General features: G+C 52.8%; 4 protein-coding genes across 6 annotated transcripts; 2 read left to right on the top strand and 2 right to left on the bottom strand.

Moving 5' to 3' along the window:
* Positions 1 to 86: 86 nt before the first annotated feature.
* On the bottom strand, positions 87 to 14,874 carry FAF2 (Fas associated factor family member 2). Of its 2 annotated transcripts, none has more exons than XM_053957021.1 (11): positions 14,167 to 14,874; positions 8,281 to 8,349; positions 7,737 to 7,871; positions 7,194 to 7,270; positions 5,903 to 6,041; positions 4,525 to 4,610; positions 4,353 to 4,444; positions 2,766 to 2,943; positions 1,688 to 1,859; positions 1,445 to 1,588; positions 87 to 904 (listed from the first exon to the last, which is right to left on the bottom strand). In XM_053957021.1, the coding sequence occupies exons 1-11, from the start codon at positions 14,227 to 14,229 to the stop codon at positions 722 to 724; spliced, it is 1,338 nt and encodes a 445-aa protein (XP_053812996.1). In that variant the 5' UTR covers positions 14,230 to 14,874; the 3' UTR covers positions 87 to 721. The 2 variants fall into 2 exon arrangements, with proteins under 2 accessions (XP_053812996.1, XP_053812997.1); XM_053957022.1 differs by lacking the exon at positions 14,167 to 14,874 and adding an exon at positions 11,041 to 11,589.
* Positions 14,875 to 14,973: 99 nt separating this feature from the next.
* CLTB (clathrin light chain B) lies at positions 14,974 to 21,381 on the top strand. Of its 2 annotated transcripts, XM_053957023.1 has the most exons (6): positions 14,974 to 15,237; positions 16,788 to 16,831; positions 17,951 to 18,068; positions 18,333 to 18,444; positions 18,822 to 18,875; positions 19,365 to 21,381. In XM_053957023.1, exons 1-6 carry the CDS (start codon positions 15,054 to 15,056, stop codon positions 19,534 to 19,536), a joined length of 684 nt encoding a protein of 227 aa, XP_053812998.1. In that variant the 5' UTR covers positions 14,974 to 15,053; the 3' UTR covers positions 19,537 to 21,381. The 2 variants fall into 2 exon arrangements, with proteins under 2 accessions (XP_053812998.1, XP_053812999.1); XM_053957024.1 differs by lacking the exon at positions 18,822 to 18,875.
* Positions 21,382 to 22,642: 1,261 nt separating this feature from the next.
* HIGD2A (HIG1 hypoxia inducible domain family member 2A) lies at positions 22,643 to 23,474 on the bottom strand. Its single transcript, XM_053957020.1, has 2 exons — positions 23,310 to 23,474; positions 22,643 to 23,103 (listed from the first exon to the last, which is right to left on the bottom strand). The coding sequence occupies exons 1-2, from the start codon at positions 23,422 to 23,424 to the stop codon at positions 22,937 to 22,939; spliced, it is 282 nt and encodes a 93-aa protein (XP_053812995.1). The 5' UTR covers positions 23,425 to 23,474; the 3' UTR covers positions 22,643 to 22,936.
* Positions 23,475 to 23,562: 88 nt separating this feature from the next.
* On the top strand, positions 23,563 to 25,841 carry NOP16 (NOP16 nucleolar protein). The gene is made up of 5 exons (XM_053957018.1): positions 23,563 to 23,711; positions 23,825 to 23,936; positions 24,537 to 24,606; positions 25,122 to 25,228; positions 25,476 to 25,841. Exons 1-5 carry the CDS (start codon positions 23,605 to 23,607, stop codon positions 25,617 to 25,619), a joined length of 540 nt encoding a protein of 179 aa, XP_053812993.1. The 5' UTR covers positions 23,563 to 23,604; the 3' UTR covers positions 25,620 to 25,841.
* The last annotated feature ends 274 nt before the right edge of the window (positions 25,842 to 26,115 follow it).

Genomic DNA, 26,115 nt, shown 5'->3' with positions numbered 1-26,115 from the left:
CTGAGTGCACCCACACTTCTGGGAGCCCCAAGTCACAGCAGCTCACTCCCTCCCTGGGGCATGGGCAGAAAGCATCAGCACAGACATGCTAGAGGCAGAGTTTATTACACTACGCAGGCTAAGAACCCTGGGCAAGGCCCCACATGGGTAAGAATCGAACCAGCTCTTTATCAAAAAGTTAATACTATAGTCAACCCCAATCTCCTTTGGTCATTACAAAGCAAGAGAAATATTAAAAGAACAGTATTTATACACAGAGGGAAGCTGAAGAGAGTCTGTCCAGCCCTTTCCCCCCACCCCAATCCCAGCACGTTCCAGTGCTCGGTCTTGTGCCTCTCAGGAGCAGCAGAGTATCAAATCTTCACGAGATGTTGGGTTGCTGGGGTTTTATTATTATTGTCATCAATAAAAGCAATAATTACCAAGAGCTGCCATTCCTGTTCCTCCCCAGGGAGGGCAGAGGGGCAACACCAGCTCCCCCTGCGTGCCCCCCCGGTGCAGGGGATGGCCGTGTGCACGCGTCCTCTCGCCAGCGCACACACGCAGCACAGCTGGCACAGGCCATGTGGTCTCTGATCCCTCGTTTGTACGCAGTCTTTTAAAAAAAATATTGTATTATAATAATAATATGAATTTCTCTTTCCGTTTTGTGTCTTCTGGAAAAAAAAAAAACAAAAAAACAAACGAAACAACAAAACAAAAACAAAACCAAAAAGAAGTGTCAATCGTCCGTGAGGTCCTGCACAAAGAGGACTTCCGTGTGGCTGAGTCCGGCCTCCTGCAGCGTGGGGGGGTTGGGCCACTCCTCTGTAGGGAGGCAGGGCAGGACACGGCGAGGGAAGTTGGCCTCAATCTGGAACTTCTCAGGGCTTTCTTTCAAGGAGAACAGGAAGTCGTGGATCACCTGGGAAAGAAGCACAGAAATAACTGCCAGCTGGGGGAGCAGTGACACAGCCAGAGCAAATCCCTGATGCGGGGAAGGCTCCCAAATTTGCACCATCACTGCAATGTAGACTCAAGACAGCCATTTCCTTGGAACACATGAACCCGGGCTTGGCACAGAGCACTGAGGAGAACAGACACTTTCTGACTCCTCCTACACCTTTATTTCATAGGGAGCAGTGGAATTACAATAGAATATATATATATTCTATATAATTATAGAATGTTATGGGTTGGAAGGGACTTTAAAGATTATATAGTCCCACCCTGCCCTGTCATGGGCAGAGACACCTTCCAGCTTTTCAGGAGGCAAAGAAAGCTTCTTCCATTTTCTCTCCTCTTCCACAGCACTCTCCTTACCAAGGAGCAGCTCTGCCTGCCAAGGCTCTCAGCAAAGGTCACCATTTGGCAAGTCCAAGGGGGAAAAAAGGTTTGCTGAGCCACCTGCAAGTCTCTTCACCCCTCTGCTCTGGAAGGTCCCTCAGCTCTGCCCCAAGCTCACCGTCAGGGACTGTGTGAAGTGGAATCGCCGCTCCACTCTGGAATCGTTAGGCAGCTTGAAAATGATCTTGACGCTCTCTGGGTCGTCGGGATGCGGTTCTGGAGGAAGGCATTCCGACTTCCGCTCCTTCTCCTCCTGCAGGGTCTGCAAGGCAAGGAGGGAGCAGGAGCAATGGCTGTGCACTCACAATTCCTACTGCAGGCCAGGACACTGCAGCCCCTCCTGCAACCCCTCTGCTCTCACCTGTCGCCGCCTCTCCTCTGCCAGTTTTTGCTGCTGCACTTCCTCCTCCTTCTTCTTCTTCCTCTCCCTTTCCTCCTTCTTCTTGCGCTCCTTTTCCTGGTCTGCACGCAAGGATGCCAGATATGCCTCGTCCTGCTGCTGCCTCAGGACTTGGGTTTGGTTCCTCTCTTCCCTGCAGACACGAGTGGGAAGTGGTCAGGGCTAAGAGGCCCTAAAGTGAGGGGATGGCAGGCTGAGGGCAGACCCAAGGGTGCAGGGACAGCCTCCAACTCATAGAAGCACACAGCAGGTAAAGCCTGGGCTACCACAAGCTCCCAAAAGGCCAAGCCAGGTCCCCACAGTCCCTCACAATCAAACTGCTTTGCAAGGGTGGGTAGAACTGAACTTAAAAGGCTTCTGAACTCCTGCAGCCTGACAGAGCTGACAGACAGCACAAGAACAGTGCCCAAGATTCCTGCCTCATATTTGAGACTCTTCCTTGTTTCATCTCCTTCAGGTAATTCCTTGCACATTTCATAAACTGGAACGTGTTACTGGGTCCTCACACAGAGTGTGGGGCAGAGGAGGGATAGACAGAAAGTTAAATGGTAGGATCCAGTTTTGGATGCAACCTGTGCATCCTTAAGAGTGACCAGGGACTTGTGAGGCCCCACCAGAAAAGCAGCCAGAGCTCAGCACAGCCAGCCCAGGCAGCAGCACACAGTCACCAGCTGGCTGTGGACATCAGCTCTCCTGCCTGCAATGCCTTTGCTGCCACTTGGATCCTACTGGCTGTTGTCCAAGCTTTCCCTGCAAAGCTCCAGCATGCCAAAGGTGTGCTGCAATTGCAGAGAACAGAGTACTCACACCCACCTTTCAGTGGTGGGACTGTGTGTGCAACACATCTGGCTCGCTGGCTATAAGATGGCCTGAATTTACGGACTGATGATCCCCCTGGTAAGAGGAGAGCCCATGGGCTGTGTCACAGAACCAGAGGTGCTGAGCTATGTGCCTGCACACGGTGTCTGGAGGGAGGAAGGGGACAGAGCAGAGCCTGCCTCAACACGGTTTTGTTACTGGAGCTCTGGTCCCACCCTACCTTTCCAGGCGCTCAGACACCAGGTATGTCTGGTTGGCATCCATGATGAACATCAGCTGATTGATGAGGTCATCAGCCTGGATGAGGCCTTCCAGCCGCCCAACCACGGTCATCCTGCGGTCCTTGAGCATGATCACGGCCAGGAACGGGTACGTGTTCTCCCGCAGGGCCTGGGACACTGCAACAGGCACAAACGTCACCACCCCACCCACATGGGCCACCAAGGGTACAGCACAAATGCTTCCCATCACTAAAGGCCAAGGAAAGCACCTGCCCCAGACATTCTCTCTTCCAAGGCAAAAATGGCCTCAGGCTCCATTTTGAAAATTAAACCCTGTTAAGTTAGCAAAGGGAGGAAATGGCTTTGGGAGCACAAAGACTGATGGGGAAAAAACCCAAGCTTTCAAGTAACCAAAAAAGGCTCTTTTAACTCAAGCAGGAAGGAAGTAAATGGCTCTGAATGTCCATTCAAAAATGAGACAAAGCCATGGGTTTAAACTGCAGGAAGAGAAACACAGGACAAGCACATGGAAACACTTGCTCAGGTGATTGGAGATAGTTGGACTCAGGAAGAAACTGTCATGGGGGAGATGGCAGTATGTCCACATGGAACATTTCTGAACAAATTTAGGTTGGCTTTGCTGGAGGCAGGCTCTGTCTGAAGCAGGGAATGGAACAGATGATGTGCTTAAGTTACTGTTCATATATGGCTGTTGATCCCCTCCTTAAAACACATGGTACATCATGCAACTTGGAGCCTTTGTTACCAGTGGAGCCCCCCAAACAAAATCCGAGCAGCTCAGGGATTAAATGGAAGACCATGATCCCTTCCAGCTCTGCTCCCCAGGCTGTGACTCCAAAGCACTGCAGCAATGAAATAGGAATAAGTCAAAGACTGTCTCCTCAGAGAGCTGTTCTCTCAAGTTGTTGATAACTGGGAGCAGAACTATGGAGCCAAGAGTGACCCAAATGTAGCATTTTCCTGACCATGAAACAGAAATGGTGGAAACAACACAGGAGCTATGAACAGAACTTTGGGAAAAGGCTCCACTTGCAGCAAATCCTTAACAAACTGCTGTCTGGCCAGGTATCAACAGCTCTCAAACACTGTGGGCTTTTGAGGAGCAGACACAGAGATTGGGTGTGGATTAGGGTGACTGTCTCAGAAAGGGAAAGAATGCACCTAACAAGTCATTCCTGGCCCCAGGCGTCACCGGAGCCAGTGTTAAGGACAGATCTAGTTGGATACTTGTTTCTCCACTCAGTTTATCCCCACCACAGCCACGAAGTCCCATTGCCAAGGCACTGAAAGCAGACTAAATGCCCACGGCAATGAGCACAGAACTACAACTGCCCAGGAACACACAGAATGGTGGAGGTGAAGATCAGAATGTATTTCCTTGGCATCCAAACCTTTTGAGATCTCCCAGGAAACCAACACATATATTTCCCCATGCAATACTGAAATCTGTTGTATTTTGTGCAAGTAGACAAGAGAGTGTTTCACATGTGTAAATTTGTCAAACAGAATCTGGCTTGTTCCAGAGACAGGAGGGGACAGGTAAAGCCCAGGAGGGACATACTCACCTCTGTATCCCTCTGGTTTATTGGTTGAGCAAGCCCAGAAGAGCATTCTAGTGTTGATGAGGGTGATGACCTCAGGTGCACACAGTGTATTGCTGGGGGATGAGAAGAAACCATGTGAGGGAAGCTGCATTTCAAGTGCAAAGACAACTATTTGGGAAATTCTCCTACCTACCGGCAGAACTCATCTGTGTCTTGGTGGTCATCTCCATGAAGATAAACCAACAGGAAGCGCAGCTCCCGCTTGGCATCGTTCAGTGCCTTGGCATAAGAGCAGAGGAGGTAAAGTTACTTGGTCTCTGGGCAAGGGGAATGCAGCACCCACAAGGCTTGTGTGACCCTGGCCATTACTCTGCCACTAGAGTGGTTTTAGTGAAGCAGCAGCGGAGGATGAACCTGTCAGACTTTCTAAATCAGCCTTTATTTAAGAGGGCTACAGTGGTGTTCTCTCATATCCTCTCAGGATGTGGCTTTGGGGAACACTGAACTCAGAGTGAAACTGCGTAGGCAATGACATGGGCTGACACCTCAGCTGCCTCACCAGACTCAGCTAGCAGTGAAGAACCTCCTTCAGCCCTTGGACTCACAGTGGCCAAGGCTGAGCTTTCCCCTGAGCCTGCACAGGACACAATCTTCAGATCACACCAAATGAAAACTCTATTAAAACAGGTAAGAAATAATGCTACAGGCCCCCCAAAAACCAGACAACAAAGAAAAGAATCCCTCCCTTTGCACATCTATAGTGTCTGGATTCCACCCACCCAAGAGCGTTTTTAATAAGACCACAGGATAAGTGCACAATATGCTCCCTGTTTTACTGGCACTGAGTTTTGGTAGCCTAACCATTCCACAATTACTTGAGTCTGGATTCCAGGAATGACAGAGGAGCCTGAAAGAGCTGCAGAGGCGGTGAGCTCCATCACTGTGCAGTGTGGAAGAGACAGGCACTGACACTTTTTCCCCAGGCACTTGGGAAGCAGTGCTGATCCAACTCTCTGATGGGATGCTCTGCAGGAGACCCTTCCCTTGGCCAGGCTGAGAGAAGCTGTGCAAGAGGCAGTGTCCATGGGGATATTCCTCTTCTACAGAGAGCCGCCTCAGATTTGATATATGGAACACTCACCTCCCATAATTTCTTAGGGGTTCCCTCTCAATTTTGAGGCCCTGAACTGTTGTGAAGTTGCATTGTGATACAAGCCCAGGCAGTTAATCCCAATTTGGTGAACAGAAGGACAGACTCTGGCACAGCACACCAGTTTATAAAAACAAAGGCAGGACTACAAAGAAAAGCTGTTGGCTACAGAGTCACACAGACGGTTGAGGAACAGCCAGAGTAGCTTTGCTTTCCAACTTTGCAGGCTTGGCAAATCATCAAGCCTGGCAGACACTGGTTTCCCAATACACTTGTTCACTAGCTCTCCATTACCCTGTTAAGAGAGTTTGGGGATAAATGCTGGGCTTGTAGATGAAAAGCGATTTTGCCACGTAGGCCCTGATACCACGTGTCAAAATCACCACTCCCCAGGACCTAGGCACCAACACATGACACTGACCTGGCTGTAAGTTCCCTGGTAGAAGACAGGGTGTATCCTCCCATATTTTTCCTCAAACATATGAATAAACGAAATAATGTCACCCACTGGGTCGGTGACCCGACTACGAGGATCAGGGCGTATAAAACGCAGAGCAAACCTAGGAAGGAAGCAGAGGACACTGGAAATTCAGCTCGCTGACTTCTTGAGGCACAGGTTTTCTTTTCTACAGATAGTCACTGGGATTCATAAAGAGGAAAAAAGTCATAGCTGAGACCCTTGAACATTTATAATCTGGACCTAAACTGATATCCGCTCCAAACCGATACCACTGCTACAGAACCAACCCCCAATGAAGATTCATCTCATGCCAGGGATCAGTAAGGATCTGAATTCTGTGTGATTAAACAGTTTCAGCCTTCTCTGAAGCATCAAGCATAAGCCACACCAACAGCAGGAGGTTTGAAGAATTTAGTCAAAGATGGGCTGTTAAAAGCCACACAGTTTTGGCCAGATAACTTTGAAAACTGCATTTCTGCTAATCCAGAACTAACAATTTCAATGTACAGAGAGCTGCAGAAAGAGAACATTACACTACGAGTCCTATGAAACTGTCATTCCTCTGAAGCTGAAAAAACTTCACTGCAAGGCAGATATCCGTGCTGTTTAGTTCTACTGATGCACAGAAGATACACTGAACTTTGGAAATGTCTTTAATGGGGAAAAAATGTAATACAACAGGGAAAACTGCCAAACCAGGGCAGATGGCAGGACTGCTGACTATCTACCACCACTACCCTTCCCTTTTCCCTCTCTCAGTGCTGTAAAGGAGACAAGGAGAATTAGTGCTTTGGGGCAGTAAAGGGAGAAGAGTCAATAGACACCAAAGGGAATAAAGCAGAGTGGTTACAGTTTGGGTTTTGCCAAATAACATCCAGGAATTAGGGGCAGGTTAACCTGTGGCCCACCCCAATGGGACACGATTCTGATGTTTGTCCAAGAATACCAAACAGCTGGACACTGCTTTGCAACCCCTTTGTGTGGCACTCAAGACTGTAAAGCTGAGTGGAGTTAGAGATCCAATTAAACACTTCATTTACAGAGCTGCAAGTGCTCTTTTTCTCTGCAACAAGATTTATTTCTTACTAAACAGCACAGGAACTTTACAAGGCTACAGATAATGCCAGTTAAGCAAACAAATGGAAAATCTGCCATGAGGCTTAAAGATCTAAGTGACAGAGATCCAGACAAATCCGAGCTAGTGTGTTCCCTGATGCAGTCAATAAGTGAGTCAGCACAAACAAGGACTTACCTAAATATATCAAGTAACGTGTAATAGGTAAATCGGAATGGAAGCATTATGAAGTAGTAACCCCATCCTAACAGCCCCTGCAATTACAAATACAGAATTAATTTTCTTAACTATACAAAAAGACTAACAGCATCAAATCTTGCAGGTGCTTGTGCAAATTTGTTTGTAGAACATTAATGAAAGTAATTGATACTGTATTCTAGTTAATACACATTTAAGGGGGGCTCGAAAAACATTATCACTGCCACATGGAGGGGACAGTCCTTTGTTCCAATTCAACTGATCAAAAGGCTTTACTACACCACAGCAAGACAGTCTATGACAAAAAAAAAAAAGTCCTCATACTGTGAATGACAGCATGGAGAAAATCTCCACAGCAGTAACAGAAACTGAATGAATAGCTCTACATTTTGTTTTCATAAGATAAAATATTTAGAAAGGAGATAACAGCATGCAAAGAAACAATTTCTTTCCCTGCTTGCAAGTTCTATATTCATAGAGTCAGCCAAGAAGCAGGACAAAATCCACTGTAAGATAACTTGCCCTTGGCTGTGGCCTTGAGACAACGTAGCTGTAGATCCTGTGGTCAGCTGTATTGACCTGCAACGGCCGCAGTGGAGGAGGATTAAAGACACTTGGGACACCCTCTTGCTCGTTCAGTCGGTCCTGCACAGCTGCCTTTGACATAAGGAAGAGCAAAGGGAGGTTTCAGGCATCTTATGGTTTTTGTACTTTGGACAGTGACAGTGGGTATTACTTGTCCACAGCCCCAGGGCACTGGATGAGCACAACTCCTGACAAACAGCAGCCACCAGTGCTCTTTTCCATGTGGAAAGCCTTCTCCATGGCAGCCAGCACACAGACTCCATGGGAGGCAACATGGTGTGCCAGCCAAGGGATTGTTCAGAGCCATAATGACTCTGCTGTGTTTGGATGAAACCAGAGGTGTGGAGATACAGCTCTAAAGAGCTACTTGGGTAAATCCAGGGGGGGACAGATTAATCTTACTGGTAGGCCCCCCACCTCCCACAGAGGGCTGCATTTAATCCAGGTTCTTGGAAACTGCTACAAGCATTTTCAGTGGTACCTCTATGTTCCAGTTGTGCTGCTCCAGTGTGTGGCGACATTGGTCCATGGACTCTATGCCAGTCAAGTCCTAAAGAAGGAGAATAAAAGCAGATGAGCACCAGGAAGGGCTGCATTTTGACTGCTCTTAACAATGCACGAGCACAGATGGGAGTTACCACAGCACATTATCACAATGCTCATTTTTTAAGTGCCCTGCTCCGAGTTTAAGAACAGAGTGACCCATAAACACACAGGAGGCCTCAAACAGGCCTTTGCACCCTTCCAGCACCAGCCAACTCCCAGTGTGCCCAAGGTCTGTCACTACAACAGCACTCAGCACAGTCAAGGGTTTAACACAATACTGCCCACGGGCTTCACTCTGAAAAGATGTGCCAGGCCAATGTCCTCAAACATCACCTTGAACTCAAAATACAGACAAAGCATTTCTGAAAACTCAAGATGACTGTTTCTCCACTCATTGCCAGCATAAACAGAAACTAAAACCAAAATGAGCCAAGCATTACTGAAGGTGATGTTCCCAGCATCACAGGGGAAATAAAAAAAGTATAGTAAACAGTGTAGTAAAAAAAGCAGGAACAGTCCAACACAGGGCCTGAAACAGAAAACAGTCCAAACACACCGACAAACCTCAAAGCCACTGGGTGTATTTTAGCCCTGTGCCAATCAGAATTTCTGCACAGGAGATCAAACAATTGTGTCTGTTATTACAGGAAGCTACATGAATGCCTCCTGAACAGAGACAAACGTTTGCTGGAGGGAACACCCCTGTCACTATGCCACAGAAACATCTCTCCCCACTGCACTTGCTTTAAGGTCTGAGCAGATGTTTTCCTTGCTTCCTTGAAAAGCCCTTGACGCACTCCTGACAGGCTGACCAGTTAAGAATGCACTGAATTGTTTTTTTACTGGAGAAGGATGGTGCATCTATTCCCCTCCCTGCCCCCATTCATACATTCCACATGCCATTTCCACCCGAGTAACAAACACTGTGGACAAATGCCCTATTCAATCTCTGGGCTCAGTTCAAACTTTTCAGCATTTCTTGGCTTCTTTCTCATTAAGTCTCCAGATCATCACCTTCTCTCCAATCTACTGGGCAAAAATCATTTTCATTCTGCTGCACAGAACCAATCAGACTGTTTAAAGCATTGAGACTGCAAAACTTCAGAAAAAAAAAGCACTTCAAGTCGCTGTTCAGTGGTGTATAAATATTTATTAAAAAGTAAGTCTGCCGCAAGCCTCACAAGGGAACACTGCAGAATTGGATTTCATAGAAGAAATAAAGCTCAGTGAACTCAGCTGTTGCTGCTAGAATACCTTTGATTATCACTCAGTTTCATCATTTAATGTTTAAGTTTAGCTATCTTTCTTTAAATATGTGCTTCACAGAGTAAAATTTAGGGTTTGTATCCTGACTTCATTTTTTATTTATTTTTTATTCAATTTGTTTTGCATTCTGGCTTTATTTTTTCAACCTGAGTTCCTACAGCAGGCACTTCATTGTCTTTTTAGAAGGACACCATTAAAGGCACCTGCAATCTACTCAATTAATTGATTTTACAGTGGAGTCACAATGTGTTTATTTCAGAGCCTTGAAATTCTTCTGATCACCACTCCTCAATACCCTGGAAATTCTGCTGGTGTTTACAAAGTTTACAAGATTCAGAAACTCATTTACACCTTTGTCCCTAAATGCCTGGATTATCTGTGAGCACTAAGAGCATTCTCTCCTTTTTAAATTATGCAAAATTCTTCTGCAGTTTTAGGTCAAAAAGCAGCAGAGCTATCAACAAGCATTTAATGAGCACTGAATCACTGCAGCATTTGCAAGACCTGAGTTCCACAAAGGCACCAGAGCCAGCCAACTTCACCCCTCCTGACCACCACCACAGTGACAGGCAGCTCTAGTCACTTCTCAGTCTTCTACACGAGCTCTCCAGGGAGATGAATTTCCTTTTATTTCTTTTTCCTTAGCATCTTAATTCAGCTGCTCTCAACTCAAACCAGAAGTGACAAAGCCACTCCAAGCAGCACAGTGCCGAGCGCTCCTGCCACTTGTCTGATCAATGAGGCTTCACAATTAAACACTGCAGAAAAAACTGCGTGGCAAAGGCAGCTTTTAACACTCAACACCTTGCTGGCTGTTACTCTGATGTGCTCCACTGGATACACCACAGCTCCACCATGTTCTGGAGAAACACCAGGGTTCAGAATGACCCACGCCCGATGTAAGGAATGGCAGGACCACGGTTCAACTGCCACTTCAGACGACTCTTGCTGGCCAACACTGATACTCGTCATTATCACCCTCATGACATTCTTACGGCCCCTGCTTCACCAAGTCATGGAAACAGATCAGAAACTTGAAACTCCACATTATTTCCACTGCCTCAGCATCTCTGGTGAACTTTGTTCAGCCACAAACTTATACACATGGCACACCAGCACATTCTTAGTGTCATCAGGGCTAAGACAATAACCAGCATCTTCAAGCCTTGCTGCTCTGATCTCTTATTAGCTGCCTTTAAGAGCATGGCTCTTACAGAAATAAGTAGTTAAAATTAGTCCCATTACACCAGCACTCTCAAACCTTCAAATAAATCCAAGCTCAACATAGTGGCTAATATTTCAAAAAACAAAATATTAAATTCCACAAATGCCAGAAAAGTTCAATAGTGGCTTCTCAACCACCAAAGCAAGAGTGTTATTGTAAAGCATAAGGAAGCTTTTGCTGGAGGTAATTATTTGTATCTCTCACCTTTGAGACTGCTCAGAATCTTCTCAATACTGAAGTAGTGGAAAGTACAATTTCATGCTTCAAAAGCAGAAGGAATACCCCTGAGTGGACAAAGGTTGTAAACTGGACTTACGAAACCGTTGCCTCTACAGATACGCTCCGATGTTGAAACACAGCACAGGAGATGCAAATCCACAGGACTAACTGGCACTGCTCTTGCTTCCCAACCCGCTGCCAAATTCCAGAGAATTGCTTTCCAAGGGTAAAGAACATCTGAGTTCTAACTGGAAAAACGCCTTAACCAAGAGTTTCTCATTGCATATTACAGCAAATGCCTTTCTGAGGGTTTTGATGGATACACTGAGTGGGAAAGCTGCCTGGAGTTTCATGTTTCCTCTTTCCCCTAAATCAGAGCCATATCCAGCCTTGAGCATTCTGTTTTCCCCAGCTGAAGTCAGAGATTATACAAGTGCCAACTCTCTTGCAAATAACACTCCATTACATTACATTAGCATATTACAATATCAGACATCAGCCCAAGTGTAATGGGCACAGATCAATATCTAGATCCTACAGAAGCTGCTCTGCTGTTTCTTCCATCTCCCAAATGGATCATATCTCCACAGCTTTCCTAAACTGTTCACAGCAAACTTCTCTCTCCAAATGTCAGGACAGTGAGGTCTTGACAGATGAAAAATTTAGATGCTTTTATTCTCTTACATTATTAGCCAGTTCTCTGGCAGTAAATGGGAGGCTGAAAGCACGCAAGAGGCTTCGTTGCTTTCATTTCAAGTTTATCCCAGTTCTCTCTACTGACTTTTTTCCTTTACTAACCTGCCCCAGCATGGTGCAGGGAGCTGCCCTGTTCCAGCCCTGCCCACCAGAAGGAAGCTGCTGGTTTCAGCATTCTGCCAGCAAAGCTGTTTGTATGAGCACTACAGAACCCACCACACAAACATCAGTGGAATTAATGCAGAGCAGGCACTAACACAGAACTGTGCCCAACAGCTCGGGCCAGGACAGCACATCCACCTCTGCCTGGAAAGGTGCACTCTCCAGCAGAAGTTAAACACTTCAGGGCAACAGCATCTTCACCCCAACCAGCTTTTTGCTAGGTGAATAGCACTCCTTGCTCAGTGCTTCCCTCCCTTTGGCTCTCCAACTCACTGAGGGCCTTCTATTATTCCTTACCTCATCCTTGTCATCCTGCCTTCTTTCCTGCTCTATTCACAGTGCAGTGGGATGTAACCTTCTGTGGAAGTGCAATGCTCTGTCACCATGGAATGCTGTACAGCCTACTTATGATGGCACATCACAAAGTGTGAAATTATCCTTGAAAACACTGAAGTGTTCCCTGCAAACTCAGCAGGGATCCCTGAAGGCTTTCCAAGCTGACTTGTAGCAATGTACAAATTATTTTAATGACACTTACCTAATCTCTCCAAACACCTCATTCTTCCTATTGGAGTCTGAGAAAAAGATCTCTTCCAAGTGGACTGATTTACTTTTGAGGATACAGCAGGACTCACACCCAAGCCCTTCTCAGCTAGATGTGACATATCAGAGGAGAAGGAATCACCAGTGGGGTCTGTCATTAGCCCTGGAGAAAGCTGATCCAACACACCCCAGAAGACAGAAGAGGGAGGATTCTGGCTGGTATCCAAGCCTTCTGAACCACAGCTTTCACATCTGGCTCTGCACAGCAGTGGTCTAACTGAAAAAGTTTCTCCCCTTTACAGCCTGAGGAGCGTTTCCCTGTGCCTCAAACCAGAGACAGGAAGCTGGACTAAAGCATGAATCCCTCCTTCTGGTTCCCTGGCAGCACTCAGTCCATGACAACACCAGGCAGCACTGGGAAACAGGATTATTTCACTTCACAGCTACCCACAGGGGTTTGAAAACAGCAGCAGAGGCAGCAGTGAGAGCAGCTGGTCCTACCTGTCCAGACCAAGCAGATGAGCAAGAACCAGGATATCTCACAGCAAGAGAATGGGACATTTGTATGTGTAAAACCCTCACCTACTCACCAGGCAGCACAGGGACAGCAATGGCTAACACTGCTCTGTGCCTTTAGTCTGTATTTAATTTGACTGCCCAAACAGCTCCATTTGCACTAGATTTAGAGGGGACATCTGTAAAGCAAGTTTCCTCATGGGTCCAGTCATGGGAAAACACCTCAGCAGGGTAATTAAGTCAGGGGGCTGTGAATCAGGTGAAGGCTTGGGAAGTCAGTGTGTGGAATGATGAACACCTGCACTGTCTCACCTGGGGAAGGCAGGGCCAGATGCCTCTGGAGTCCCTTTAAATCTACAGTTACATCACACCACACCTCCAATGCACAGTCTTCAAAAAATTAATGTAAAGCAACAAAAGCAGACATAGCACTCTTAAAAGCAATCATTGTAGTCGTAAAAGAACTGCAATCCAAGGGATGCCACATGATGTCCTACAGCTCAGAAACAAACCCAAGATACCTGAAGGTAATTTTCATTGCTCAGCACATTTAGTTACTCATCACTGAGCAACCCTAAGAATTTCAGCTGCCCAGCACTGTTTTCTCCTCAATAAACCACATCTTCAGAGTGTGTTTATGATCACTCATCTGCCACACAGCCCCAGGCCTCGCAAACCAAAGGTTAAGCGACCTTGCCTGTGCTGTGTAGCAGACACAGATTAGATCATTACAGTTTCCAGCGGCGTTACCCAATCCTGAGGGACAGGGACTATACTCCCCAGAAAACCACTGGATAACTCTCCCTCAGTGCCAGGAAAGGCTCTCCAGCTACGACAAGGAAAAATTTCAGACTAATTAAAATGGCCGGGACTTACCAAGGAGTTTTTCTTGCAAGGAGTTTACTGAGCAGCCACCCCTCGCCTCCCTATTAGCGATGACAGAACATCGCCCCGACAAAGCTTTAGGGGCACGGAAATCTCACTCACCCCGGCCAGGACTGCGACCACAGGTGTCTCTCCTCTCACCGTGCCCTCATGCCCAGCTCGACACCCCGCTCCAGGACGGGCCTATCCGGCTCTGTGAGCCCCGTACCCCCCAGCGCCGGCGGGGCGGGCCCAGCTCAGCCCGTTCCGTGTCCATGCACCGCCTCCCCCGCTCCCGCCGGCCGGCACGGGCCCCCCAGGACGTGGCACCTGGAACTGCAGCAGCTTCTCGGTCTGTTCCGCCGTCAGCTCCCGTTCCTCAGGCGCCGCCATTTTGCTGCCGCCTCTGACCCGCCGCTCCGTCACTCTCCGGAAGTGACGTCGCCCGCCCACACTTCCACCCCAGCCCCGCGCGGCGCGGCCAATGGCTGTTTATCGGCCGCCGCCGGAACTGCCGGGCCGCATTCCGGACAAAACCGAAGTGCTCTAGGGTCTGTCCGGAGATGCCCGAATCCCATCGGCAGCGGTGGCAGCTCTTGGGTGTCCCCGGCGGGCACGTGTAAAGTCCCGAAGTGTGCCGAGCGTGCTCGGGTGTTCCCGGAACAGGCCGGGGATGAGCGGGCAGCCTGTTGCTGTGGGAGTGGGCCGTGAGCCCAAGGGGGGCGGGGGGGATATGAGCCGAAGACCCCCGAGAACTGGCTGTGTTCCCGTCACCGCGGGGGCTGCCGGTCACCGAGTGGGTCCTGCCCGGGCACCTCCGATCCCGTCGGGTGTGTCCTGCCCGCTACCTCCGGTCCCGCCGGGTGGGTCCTGCCCGGCACCCCTCGTTCCGCTGGGCCGCCCGTGTGCCAGGCCCAAGATGGCGGCGGCCGCTAAGATGGGGGAGGCTGTGAGGGGTCCCCGCTCCCACCCGCAGCTACGAGCGCCTGCGTGAGGGGTCGGCGCGGCGAGACCGCGGCCAGTCGAGCCCCGGGGGAGGCAGGCGGGCAGCCCCGGCTCCCCGTGCCCGCTGCGGCTGGCGGGAGGCGGGACGCGCCCGCGGGCCCGCCCCGGCGTGATGTCAGCGCGGCCGCCCCGGCCGCCGCCGCAGTGACAGCGACGGCTCCGCCCGGCCACAGTCGGGCCCAGCCCAGCCGAGCCGCGCAGTCGGGCCGGTCATGGCCGACGACTTCGGCTTCTTTTCCTCATCTGAGGGCGCTGGCGCCGAGGAGGACCCGGCCGCCGCCTTTCTGGCCCAGCAGGAGAGCGAGATCGCGGGCATCGAGAACGATGAGGGCTTCGGGCCGACCGACGGCGAGGCGGCCGCCGCCCCGGGCGGGCAGGCGGCCCCGCCGGAACAGGGTGAGCACGCCCGCGGGGGCCGCTCGGCTGCGCTCCCGCTGGGTGCGGGCGGGCTCCCGACCTTGTGGGGTAACGGAGGGCTGCGCTCCCTTCTGCCCCGAAGGCAGGGAAGGGTCCTCCGGGCCTCATCCACGCGGGGCTGGGGTCCCCGGGGGATGCACAGCATCCCCGGTGGGTGATGGGGTCTGTGCTGCCCCTCCTGGGCCGGTGGCGGGGTGATCCTATGGGCCAGGTTGGCATCCTAGCAAGGGTCGTCTGGGCCTTTGCTTGTGCCTGAAGGGCTTCTCGAACCTCGAGGATGTGGGGTGAATCCTGAGCTGGGATGTGCCAGCCATGGGGCGATTTCTCCCCCTTGTACTGGGTTTCCCGGGTTGGATGGACTCCCGACTCCATGTTTCAGTGCTCCTAGCTATGGCATTGTAAAAGGCATCCAGGCGGCACTGAGGAGCAATGACAGCCTTGTCACTGTCCCCACAGACAGGAGAACCCTTTGGGATGCAAAATGGAAGACATTGCCATTGGGAACGTTGTGGTCCCAGGCCCTGCAAGTAGAATGTGCTAATTCTGCTCTCTTGTCTCCAGTCTGCAGGGGCTTTGGCGTCTGCTCTCTGTATGGACATGGGGGCACTGTTGCCACAGGGCTCTGACTCCTTCCCTAACCCAGCCCCACAGGGTCTCCTCATGCTGTGTGTGGAGCAGCGGTTTCAGAGCTCTGCACACAGGGCCATGGAGGCAGATCTGGGCCTGGAGAGGTGTTGACAGCCACAGTGATAAATGCAGTTAGACAGGCTGGGGCTGGGTGTAGTCATGGGGCTGAGCACTTTGGGGACAGTGCTGGCCTGAACTGCACTGTGTCTGTGCCTGCAGCTGGCTGGCCAGGAGAAGCCCTGTGGTCACTGGGGAAAGCTCAGGAGCGTGATTCCTTCAAATCCTTTTCTCTCCTGGCAGCAGAAAGCCCCCTGCCTGGGCTGGCTCTGTGACCCAGGGGTGCAGCTCTCTGGGGCTGTATGGGCAGATGGGTGCCTCATTACCAACCCTGACCTTGCAACTCATCCCAGGTGGGCTCCCAAGGACCTTGGCCTGTAGGCATGCCCTCCTGTCCTGGTGGAGCACAAGGAGTGTTTCCATGGGCCATGTCCCCGGAGAGTTGCCTTGGCACTTGGCCGGCAGCTCTTGGATCAGCTGTGTCCTGCAGCCTCTGCAGGTTGGGGTTGGTCAGGTTGTGTTTCTACAGTCAGAGCAGCAGCCTGTGTCAGTCTTGTGCCAGAGCAGTTTCCCTAATCTTCAGATAAGATTAAACACCAGTGAAAACACCATAAAGATGTAAATGCCTGCAGAAGTTTGTGTGGGAGAGTGAGAGGTGCTTGCTGAATCCCACCAAGGACAGGACACTGGGAGAGTATTGTGCCATGGGTGTGCTGGGCTGAAAAAGGCACAGACAAACTCCTAGGAGTTGATCTGATGTAGTTTCATGAACACCAGCCCATCTGGGATTACCTGCAGCTGCCATAGTTGTGTTTTTTCCTTCTCTCTTCCTTTTTCTCGAGCAGGTTTCCAGAATGGAGGAGCCACTGTCAATGGAGATGTCTTTCAGGTGAGAGCTCAGCCTTTTGCTGGCCCAGGGCTGCTAGGGAAGATTGGGTGGCTATGGGGCCAGCAATCTTGCTGCTCTGCCCCAGCATTGACTGGAGTTTGCTATCCAGCTGCAGAACAGCTACGGTGCTCCTGGAAAGGTCTGGGTCTCCCGTGGGAGTCCTGGCTGCTCCATTCTCTTTGAAGAGAAGATGTGTCCCACCTGCCATGATCTGCCCCACATCTGTTTGCAGGTGGCTTGTGCCATGAAGGAATGCCTGGGCCCTAAGAGCAGGTGACAAATCGTCCATTTCCCAAGAAGTCCCCCTCTCCAGCCTGGCTCGCTTCTGGAGGCCTCTGGGGCAGGCAGGAGCATCTCTTGACAGATGCTAGAGACAGGATAGGGCTGCCATGGGGTTTGGATCTCCCATGAAAACCACTTGCCCCATGGCCAGGGGCTTTTCAGGGGACCCACCTGGGTCTCGGATCCCTTTGGGAGCCTGAGGCCTCACTCTGCTGTCAGCAGTGCCAGCATCTCACAAGCCCTTTACCCCTCTTGGTGCCCAGCAGTGGGGCATATGCACTGCCCATGCCTGGTTTACAGGATGATAATTGCATCAGAAATGGGACAGACTTAATTAGATTGAGGATCTTGGAAGAAAGCTGTAATCCCATTGCTGAGCTTGGTGTCAGACTGGGCATCTGGCCAGTGGAAGGTGTTAGGGGAGGAGCTGGGCCTGGCAGGGCCTTCAGCTCAGACATGAGGGAAGCAGCTCGGTCCCTGGGCTGCCTGGGCCCCAGTGAGGGCCAGGGAGTCCCTGGGGAGCAGTTCCAAGGCCAATGTCTGCCCTGTGCAGTGGGGCTGCCTGGAGGATACAACAGCTGCGGTGGCAGCGAGCAGCAAGTCAAGGAGGGAAACGCTGGGAAGGCTTTAGGTGACAGGGCCTGAGGCTGGGAGAGTAGCTTGAGCAGCACTTTGGGAACACTGTCCCACATGTGTCAAGCTGTCACCCTCCCTACCTCCTATCGTGGGTTGTCAGTGCTGGGAGTGTGGAGTCCTGACTGCTGCCAGCCCTTGGGGGTGGCTGGGCTGGGCTCTTGGAGGCACTGGTGCTGATGGTGAGGTGCTCATGTGCTGCAGGAGTCCAACGGCCCCACGGATGCCTATGCAGCCATAGCCAAGGCTGACCGGCTGACCCAGGAACCCGAGAGCATCCGCAAGTGGAGGGAGGAGCAGAAGAAGCGCCTGGAGGAGCTGGGTGAGACCCAAGGCCATGTGTAGCCCCCTGTGCTTGTGACATGGCAGTCAGGGGTCCCTCACTTCTTGGTGACCGTGCTGTATCCCAGAGAGATGTCTTGTGCCCGTGCCAAAGATCTGCTATCCTTGGGGCAGTGCTGCTTTTTGGCCAGTATTGGTGGGGACAGGTCTGAGGGGCTGCAGCTGTCCTGCCTGCCGAGGGGCTGCTCAGCACACCCAGCAGGTGCCAGTGTGGCTGATGGGCTCTGTCTCACTTGGGCCTTAGATGCGGCATCGAAGGTGACTGAGCAGGAATGGCGTGAGAAGGCCAAGAAGGACCTGGAGGAGTGGAACCTGCGTCAGAATGAGCAGATGGAGAAGAACCGAGCAAACAACAGGTATGTCGGTGTCAGCATGGCCAAAAGGACTGTCTGCCTTTCTGGGATGTTTGAGAACCTCTTTCCCCATAGTGGGGTCCAGCCCTGCAGGGACAGAGCCTTGCCAAGCAAGGGGAGAGACCCCAGGTCTTGGAGTGGCTCTGGTGGCTGTGCAGAGCCACTCTGGCTGGAACCACACTGGGATCACCCTGGGATCTTGGTGCCTCCTGCCCCTGCAGGGGGCTCACAGCGGGGCAGGGTTGGGCTCCAGGTTCTCCTGCTGTGCTGAAGTGTGTGGGTCACTCTTTGGGAGGACTAACCCCCTCTGTTCTCTCTTTCTAACCCTCTGCCTGCCTGTTGCTCCGCTCCACTCTCTCTCTCTCTGTGCCTGGGGCTAGGATCGCTGACAAAGCCTTTTACCAGCAGCCGGACGCCGATGTCATTGGCTACGTGTATGTGCCTCTTACAGACCATATCCTGCCCCGCGAGCTCTGGGGGTCCCGCCTCCAGCACTGCCTGCCCAGCCAAGGGAAGGGGGGATGCTGGGAGGTACTGGGCTGGTGAGGTACCAGAGGGAGGATGATGCAGCTGAGTGTATCCAAATGGTGGAGTTTCAGGAGATGAGTGGAGCTCCTAGAAATGCGTCTGTGGGAGCTGGTTGAAGATGCAAAGCCGTGGGCTCTTATGCCTTTTTGGGGATGGCTCTGTGGGGGTGAAGTCTTGGGAGCAGGCAGATACTGCTGTACCCCTGGATGAGTGATGTTTTGGGTGAGTGCAGCCAAAGGCAGACTTGAGCATTGCGTCTCTCTCAGTCCCAGAGGACACTGAGCTCATCAGCTGGAGTAAAGGGACAGGAAACAGGGACACGGGGGTTTTTAAGACAGGAGGAAGAGTCTCCTTGGAAAGGGATCTGCCAGTGACAACTCTCAATATCTTTGCAGGGCCTCGGAGGAAGCATTTCTGAAGGAGTCCAAGGAGGAGACCCCAGGCTCTGAGTGGGAGAAGGTGGCCCAGCTGTGTGATTTCAACCCCAAGAGCAGCAAGCAGAGCAAGGATGTCTCGCGGATGCGCTCGGTGCTCATCTCCCTCAAACAGACGCCCCTGTCCCGTTAGCTGTGCCTGGCACAGCTGGGAGCACAGCGGGCATGGCTGGGCTCACTGCGCCAGGTGGCTTCAGGGGCCGGCCCAGGAAAGGCCTCCCACTGCCTGCTCCCTGATCTGCACCTCGGCTGTGCTCGAGTCACTGGTTGTATAACTCTCCCCATGGTTTTCCTTTGCTTAAAAGGTGCATCGGTCTCTTTTTACACTTATTTATAAATCACTGTGGCATTTCCCCGGGAAGCGGCACTGGGTGGCAGAGCTGAGTTAGTGGGATAGCCCCAGCCCAGGCTCTTCAGGAGGTTATGTCTGAGAGCCTGGCTAAATGAGCATGGGAATAGCCCATCCTGTGTTCCCCACTTCACCCCCGTGCTGGGAATAAACCTGCCTGCAGCTCTCCTGGCAGCCCCATGTCCAGGCTTCAGTCCTAGCCCTGAAGCAGGGATCCCAATGGGATCCCAGGCTGCTGTCTGCCTTTCCCATGGGATTTAGAGCAGAGCTGGAGCAGGATTGGGAGGGTGGAGAAACAGCTGTGGCTTGTCTCCACACTGCTGGGTCCTGCAGGGAGCATGGCTGCAGCATGGCACTGCCAGACTGGCAGGGTCTGAGCAATGTGAGTACAGGTGCCCAGCTTGGGCCTGCATTGCCAGCGGCTGCCCCAGGCCCATCAGAACTCTGCCCAGCCTGGCTGTGCCCTGAAAAGTTGCTGCAGCTCCATCCATCCTGCAGTGCTGGCAGCACAGTGGTGTGGGCCACTGGGAAGGGACTATGGGGGGAGTGTGCAGGATGTTTCCTGTCCTTCTCCCATGAACACCAGCAGTTGGGAATGTGGGATGCCAGGCTTTGGGGGACCCTTGGCTTTGCTCTGCTCCTTCCCTTGCTACCAGAATGGGAGATGGAGGCTGTGTAGTTGCAGGGAAGGAGGCAGGAAGGTCCAGCTGCTGTGGGGCAGGTCAAACCCCCATCTTCCTAACCCAGGGGCCCCGAGCAGGGTTGGGCAGAGTTCTGGTGCTGGGGCTTGTCCTGGCCCTGAGAACAACCTGCACATCTGTCTGCAGTTGCTCTGCCCCCTGGATTTGCCCACCTAAGGCAGTGTGGGGAGATGCCTCAGTCCTGCTCCCTGCTTGAACTTCTCCTCTGCTTGGCAGGGATGACACCAGTCCTGGGAACCTGCACAACTCCTGGGTAGCAGGAGAGGGACAGCCTTGAGCTGGTGCTCTGGGTCTGGCCTGTTGAGGGTTTGGGAAGAGCTTGCAGCAGCTTTGGGGGACACAGAGCAGAGCCCACAAAACATTCACTTGAGCCCCTCTGCAGAGCCCTGCTCAGCTGGAAATCAAGTGTGCAGAGCTCTCCTGCCCTGCAGTTGTGGCTCCAGGGCCAGAATGTCACCAGTCCTGCTGCTGCAGCTGTTGGGGGGTGCTTGGACACGATCTCACCAGTGGGCTGGGAAGGTAAATGGGTGTGTAGGGAATCACTCGGTGTTGTGTGTTGGGACTGTGCCCCCTGCCCATAGGGCTGATAGTTCCTGCCTGGCCCCCTGAGCTCCAGCATGTGTAGGCAGCTCTGCTGTGCTGCAGGGCATGTGGGGACTTGGCTGCCTGCCTCAGCCTTGCGTTGCAGAGCAGCGGGAAGCACCCCTGGCTACTTGTGGGGGGGCAATGTGCCCCCCCCACCCCCATGCTCTGTCCCTCCAGCCCCTGCAGGCAGCTGGGCCCCTGGGTGCCCCAGCTGCCATGTGCTCCGTGTCAGGCCGGGGCAGCTCTCGGGGAGACGTGCCCACAGCTGTTCCACATCCCTTCGGCTTTGGTATCTGTGACTGTCCAAATTACCTGTTACAATAAACCAACATCTCCAATCCTACAGGGCACTGTCGTCTTTCTGCGTTAGGGATGCATGCTGTGCTTAGGAGAACCTACAGCCATGATATCTCATGTGGAAAGGATGGGGGCTGGAGGAGAAACATCCTACAGGAAAAGGAAGGAGTGAGGGGAAGGCTGGAGGGTTGGTGTTCGGATGGGGCCAAAGCAGTGGCAGCAGGACCCAGGGCTTGTCTCTGTCCCCAAGGAACTGCAAGGTCTAGCTTGTCCAAACAGGCTGAGCTGCTCCCCTGTCCACTGTGCCCTTCTCCAGCTGCCAAGGGATTGTGCTCATGGATCTGCCCACCTGCTGCTCCTCACACCCCTGCCCCAAGCTGGCTGGGCTGGAAGTGCCAGTGAGGCAGCCAAAAGCAGTTTCCTCTGGGAAAGATGTCCGGTGCAGGCAGCCAGAAAGGGAAGACAGGCTCCCCATGCTGAGGTGGACCTCACCCTGCTCAGCATTGGCAATGGCTTGTTACCCACCCTCACAACTCAGAGATCAGCTCTGGTGAGCAAGAGCCTTCCCTCTCTCCTTGCCAAAGCCCACCAACTCAATTCCCTGGACAAGACAATCCACGTGCTTGTTTGCAGATAGAGGGTTCACCCCTCAGCCCACTCTTAGAAGGACTCAGGGCACAGGCACCAACTCACAGAACACCTGGGAACAGCCCAGGCTGCTTGGTGAGGTGTGTCAGCACAGGCAGAGGTGTCTGTGCCCCTTCCCCTGTGGCTGCTGTAGCCACAGTGTAATGAACAGAGACTGTGGCCCCATGTCCTCCCAGCTCTATGGCCCTGGCAAGCGAAGCCTTGCAAACCACCAAACCCCCTGGTATGATCCAAAGCCAACAGTGGCACCATGTTTGTCAGGACACAGGCAGTGCAGGTCCTTTGGAGAAGAAGGTGTTGCTGACTCCCCAGCAAGAACACCCGAAGCAGCAGCACATCCCAGAGAACACAGCCAGACCCCATTTCAGAAATGCTTCAGAGTTCCCTGCTTGTTTTCACAGGGAGTTTCATGTCTTGTTTCTTCTTACATCACCACAGCTTCAAGACAGCCATGCCCACTCCTTTTTCTCCCTGCGCTGTTTACTGCTATGGCTTCTCAGTGCTCTGCAATCCAGTATCAGTCAGGATCTTGCTGCAATTCACTTTATTACTCACCAGGTTCAACTGAACAGGTCACACAAACCTCCCACAGTGCCTCCCCCACTGCCTAGGGACTCTGCCCTGGTCACTGCCTGATTACAACCACACCTCAGACCACGACCAAGAAGACACAACTTTATCAGCCTGTGACAGCATCAAGCAGGAACAAGAAGTCTGACAGGGGTGGTGAGCCTTAGTGACATGCATTGCTGCAGGAGGATGAGCTCTTGAGGAAACAAAACAAAAAAAAAAGCCACAGCCTAAATTACATGTTAATCACAGAGTGTATTCACCCCATTCCCAGTGCTCCAGAACTGGCTCTACCGAGACACCACAACGGTCTCTCAGAAAACTCCATCCACAGCCAGGATCCACCCTGCCAGCCGGGGCTGCTGGTAGACGCTTGTCCGATGTCACTGTCGGGATTTCATAGCCGTGGCCACCATGCCCCCCAGCAGGGCGGCGAAGGTGCAGCCCTGGGCTATGACACGCGCCCGCATCATCAGCTGGGAGCGCCGAGTGTTGCCTTTCTTGAAGCAGATGATTCCGTAGACCAGGACACTGACGGTGCACAGGCAGCCTGCGGGGAAGGACGGGGGCTGTGAGGCGCGCCTTCCCCCGGGCTGAGCGCTGCGGGCCGGTTCCACCGCACGCCCAAAGCCGAGCCGCGCCTCCCCGGGGGACAGCCGGCCCGGGGCTGAGGGACCGGCCCCTCACCAGCGGCCATCGCGCCGGCCCGCGTCCCTCACTCTGCCTCTGTCCCGCCACCCCCCGCCCCACCCTCACCGAGGGGCACCAGGGGGTTCTCGCGGGTCTTGCGCAGGAACTTCTCCGAGAATCCCTCCTCAGGGAACGTGGGCAGCGGGATAGGCTCCAGCGGCGGGGGCGGCCCGGCCGCCATGGCCAAGGTGACAGCAAGGCCCTTTCCGGTTCCCGTAGCCCCGCCTCCGAAGCAGTGTATGCCGGGGCTTGCAGTCCGACGCGCACACTTACCGCGCGGCGCTGCCGTCTCGGAACTACACTCCCCGTGGTGCCCCGGGGCGCGCGCGGCAGCCTCGTGGCCAGCCCGCGCGTGTCCGCCATGCCGAAGGCCAAGGGGAAGAGCCGGCGGCACAAATACTCCTACAACCTCAACCGCAAGCGGCTCTACCGCAGCGCCCGCCGCCGCGCCGCGCCCCGCATCGCCTGGTGAGCGCCGGGGACACGGGGGGCGAGCGTGGGCTGGGGCAGGGCGGCCGGGAACCGCTGCACGTGTCGGTGGGGAGGGGGACGCAGCCGTGATGTCGCTTGTCCCTGCGCAGCTCGCACATCCGCCATGCCTGGGACCCGCACAAGTCGGTGGCGCAGAACCTGGCCGAGATGGGCCTGGCCGAGGATCCCAACAAGGCTGTCCCCATCTCGAAGAAGCTGCTGGTAAGGAAGGGTTTGGCCGGGACCGCTCCTTTGTGGGGGGAGGTATCCTCGCATCACTGGGCAGGTGGCTCTGGGTAAGTCCCTGGTGGTGGACACGTTTCTTATCGTGATCTACACTCTTATCTCACCAAGATCCTGGCGTGGGAACAAGCTACAGGGCGCCGGGGACATAATGGACTTTAGAATAAATATAAAAAACGTCAGTCCTGAGACTTGGCCAGAGACAGGTGGGGTTGGGAAACGCTGCAGCCAAGTTGCTCCTGATAACAAAGAAGAGCTCTTTGTGTACAGCAGTGCCAACCTGGCCCATCTACGTAAGAGGGCAATGTTTTCAGGTGAAAGGTGGCCCCGAGAAGCTCAAGGAAGAAGTAGGAATGACCTTGTTTGCCATTTGTCTCCATTCACACAGCCTTTCTCAGCTGACAGCCTCGCCCACAAGCCAGTTTAATGGCACAAGTGAGGCTCTGCTTAAGCCCGCTGGGATTTCCTGCCCCTTGCAGCCATGTAGAAGCAGTTTGGAGTTTTGGGAACAATGTGTGGGGACACAGCACTCTTCCAATTGGGCTTTTCTTCATTTGTCTTTTCTCTGCTATAACTCAGGGGATGGAAGTGGAAAGCGATGGACAACAGCCAGGAAAGAAAATAGTGCGGAAGCCGTACGTGGTGAATGGTCAGTGCTGCATTTGGGCTTCTCCTAAGCCCCTGTGGGCTATTTTGTCATCCTGTGCTGTGCCGGGGGTAGGGAAGGGTGTTATTTCTTATCCAGCCTTGTGGAGGAGCACGTCTTTTCCACAGTGTTTGTCCCTGCAGCCTCAAGAGGGCTCTTGTCACTGCGAGATGAGCTGGTGCGCGGGTCCAGGGCGACAAGAAGCCATGGAGGCAGTACCTCGTGTGTTTCAGTGGTGGGCTGGGCAGCTCTGAGCAGTCACACTCTGCAGCCTGGGCTGAAAGGCTCTGCTCCTCCTATGTGAGCTGGAGAAGAGCTGCAGTGCAGGCCTGGATGCCTGCAGCCCGAGCAGAGGGCTGTTGTCTGGGGCCATTTTCTTGCACCAACATGCTGGGAAACGTCCCTGCGTGCACCAGCAGCCAAGCTGTGCGGCTGGAATCGACCTTGGGGGGAGGTTGGGGGCCTCTGAGGTGTTGTTGCTTCCTTCCCCTCCTCTGCTACCTCTGCCCTCTGCCTAGAGATGGAATTGGAGGCCAGCCTCCCTGAGAAGAAGTCGAACACGCTCTCACGAGACCTCATTGACTATGTGCGATACATGATCCAGAACCACGGGGAGAACTACAAGGTACATTCCAGAGCAAGGGGCACCTGGAGTGATTCACTCCTGGATCTTCCCATCAGCAGCATGAGAACTGCTAATCCTCTCTGTCCTGGATCCTGTTTTGCAGTCAGCTGATTCTTGAGGGAAAAGATGCTTTGAACTGTGGCCAGCTCCCCGCCTGAGTCAGGCAGTGATCACACTGCTGTGGGTGGGCTGGTTTGGTGTTTGCTCTTGGGGCTGCTCCTCTGACTTACCTTCTCCTTTGTCGCAGGAAATGGCTCGGGATGAGAAGAACTACTACCAGGATACTCCCAAACAGATTAAGAGGAAGATCAATGTGTACAAGAATTTCTATCCCGAGGAGTACAAGAATTTCATTGCATCACTCAAGCCAGAAAAAATGGAAGTGCAGTGACTGCTCTTTTTCCTCAGGTTTACCTGCAAGCACAGGCTTGACGTGAATATTTTCCAAACTGAAAAAGCCTCTGGTGATGGATGAAGAACCCTCACTAGGCAGAGAGGGTTTAACTATCCATGAAAGACTCTTCTGGCACCAGCTCTGATTGTGCTGTTCTGCTCACTTTCTGTGTGGCAGCCAGCATTTCTTTAGCTTTGCTAAAATAAAATACTCTTTCTAGCTGCTTGTGAATGTCTTCTTTGTGGGCTCTTGCTTGGTGCAGTCCTGCTTTGGAGAGCTCCTGGTGCCAGCCTGTGTGATGTTGGCCTCGGGCACACGTCCCGCCCTGCGGTGACAGGGCTGGGTGTGGGCAGCACTCGGACTTTTGCTGATTGCCCTGTAGGGAGTGTAAGTTGGAGCAGGGCCATGTGCTGCAGCCTTCCCCTGTGCCTGCAGCTTGGGAGAGCAGGCTGGGGTCCCTTCCCTGCCGAGGAACTGGAGGGCAGCAGAGAGG

Source organism: Vidua chalybeata, chromosome 15, assembly GCF_026979565.1.
Source record: "Vidua chalybeata isolate OUT-0048 chromosome 15, bVidCha1 merged haplotype, whole genome shotgun sequence".
NCBI lineage: Eukaryota > Metazoa > Chordata > Aves > Passeriformes > Viduidae > Vidua > Vidua chalybeata.
The sequence above is the reverse complement of the archived record's forward strand: the minus strand, read 5'-3'. Positions and strand labels throughout refer to the sequence as shown.

Coding starts and splice junctions, on each gene's coding strand:
- FAF2 (XM_053957021.1), bottom strand. CDS start 14,229: ATGGCGGCGCCTGAGGAACGGGAGCTGACGGCGGAACAGACCGAGAAG. Junction 7,872..8,280: donor AGCACAACTGGAACATAGAG/GTACCACTGAAA, acceptor CTTATGTCAAAG/GCAGCTGTGCAGGACCGACT. Junction 2,944..4,352: donor TAAACCAGAGGGATACAGAG/GTGAGTATGTCC, acceptor TGCCTGTTGCAG/TGTCCCAGGCCCTGCGGGAG.
- CLTB (XM_053957023.1), top strand. CDS start 15,054: ATGGCCGACGACTTCGGCTTCTTTTCCTCATCTGAGGGCGCTGGCGCC. Junction 16,832..17,950: donor TCAATGGAGATGTCTTTCAG/GTGAGAGCTCAG, acceptor CATGTGCTGCAG/GAGTCCAACGGCCCCACGGA. Junction 18,876..19,364: donor GCCGATGTCATTGGCTACGT/GTATGTGCCTCT, acceptor ATATCTTTGCAG/GGCCTCGGAGGAAGCATTTC.
- HIGD2A (XM_053957020.1), bottom strand. CDS start 23,424: ATGGCGGCCGGGCCGCCCCCGCCGCTGGAGCCTATCCCGCTGCCCACG. Junction 23,104..23,309: donor GAACCCCCTGGTGCCCCTCG/GTGAGGGTGGGG, acceptor CCTTCCCCGCAG/GCTGCCTGTGCACCGTCAGT.
- NOP16 (XM_053957018.1), top strand. CDS start 23,605: ATGCCGAAGGCCAAGGGGAAGAGCCGGCGGCACAAATACTCCTACAAC. Junction 23,712..23,824: donor GCCGCGCCCCGCATCGCCTG/GTGAGCGCCGGG, acceptor GTCCCTGCGCAG/CTCGCACATCCGCCATGCCT. Junction 25,229..25,475: donor ACCACGGGGAGAACTACAAG/GTACATTCCAGA, acceptor CCTTTGTCGCAG/GAAATGGCTCGGGATGAGAA.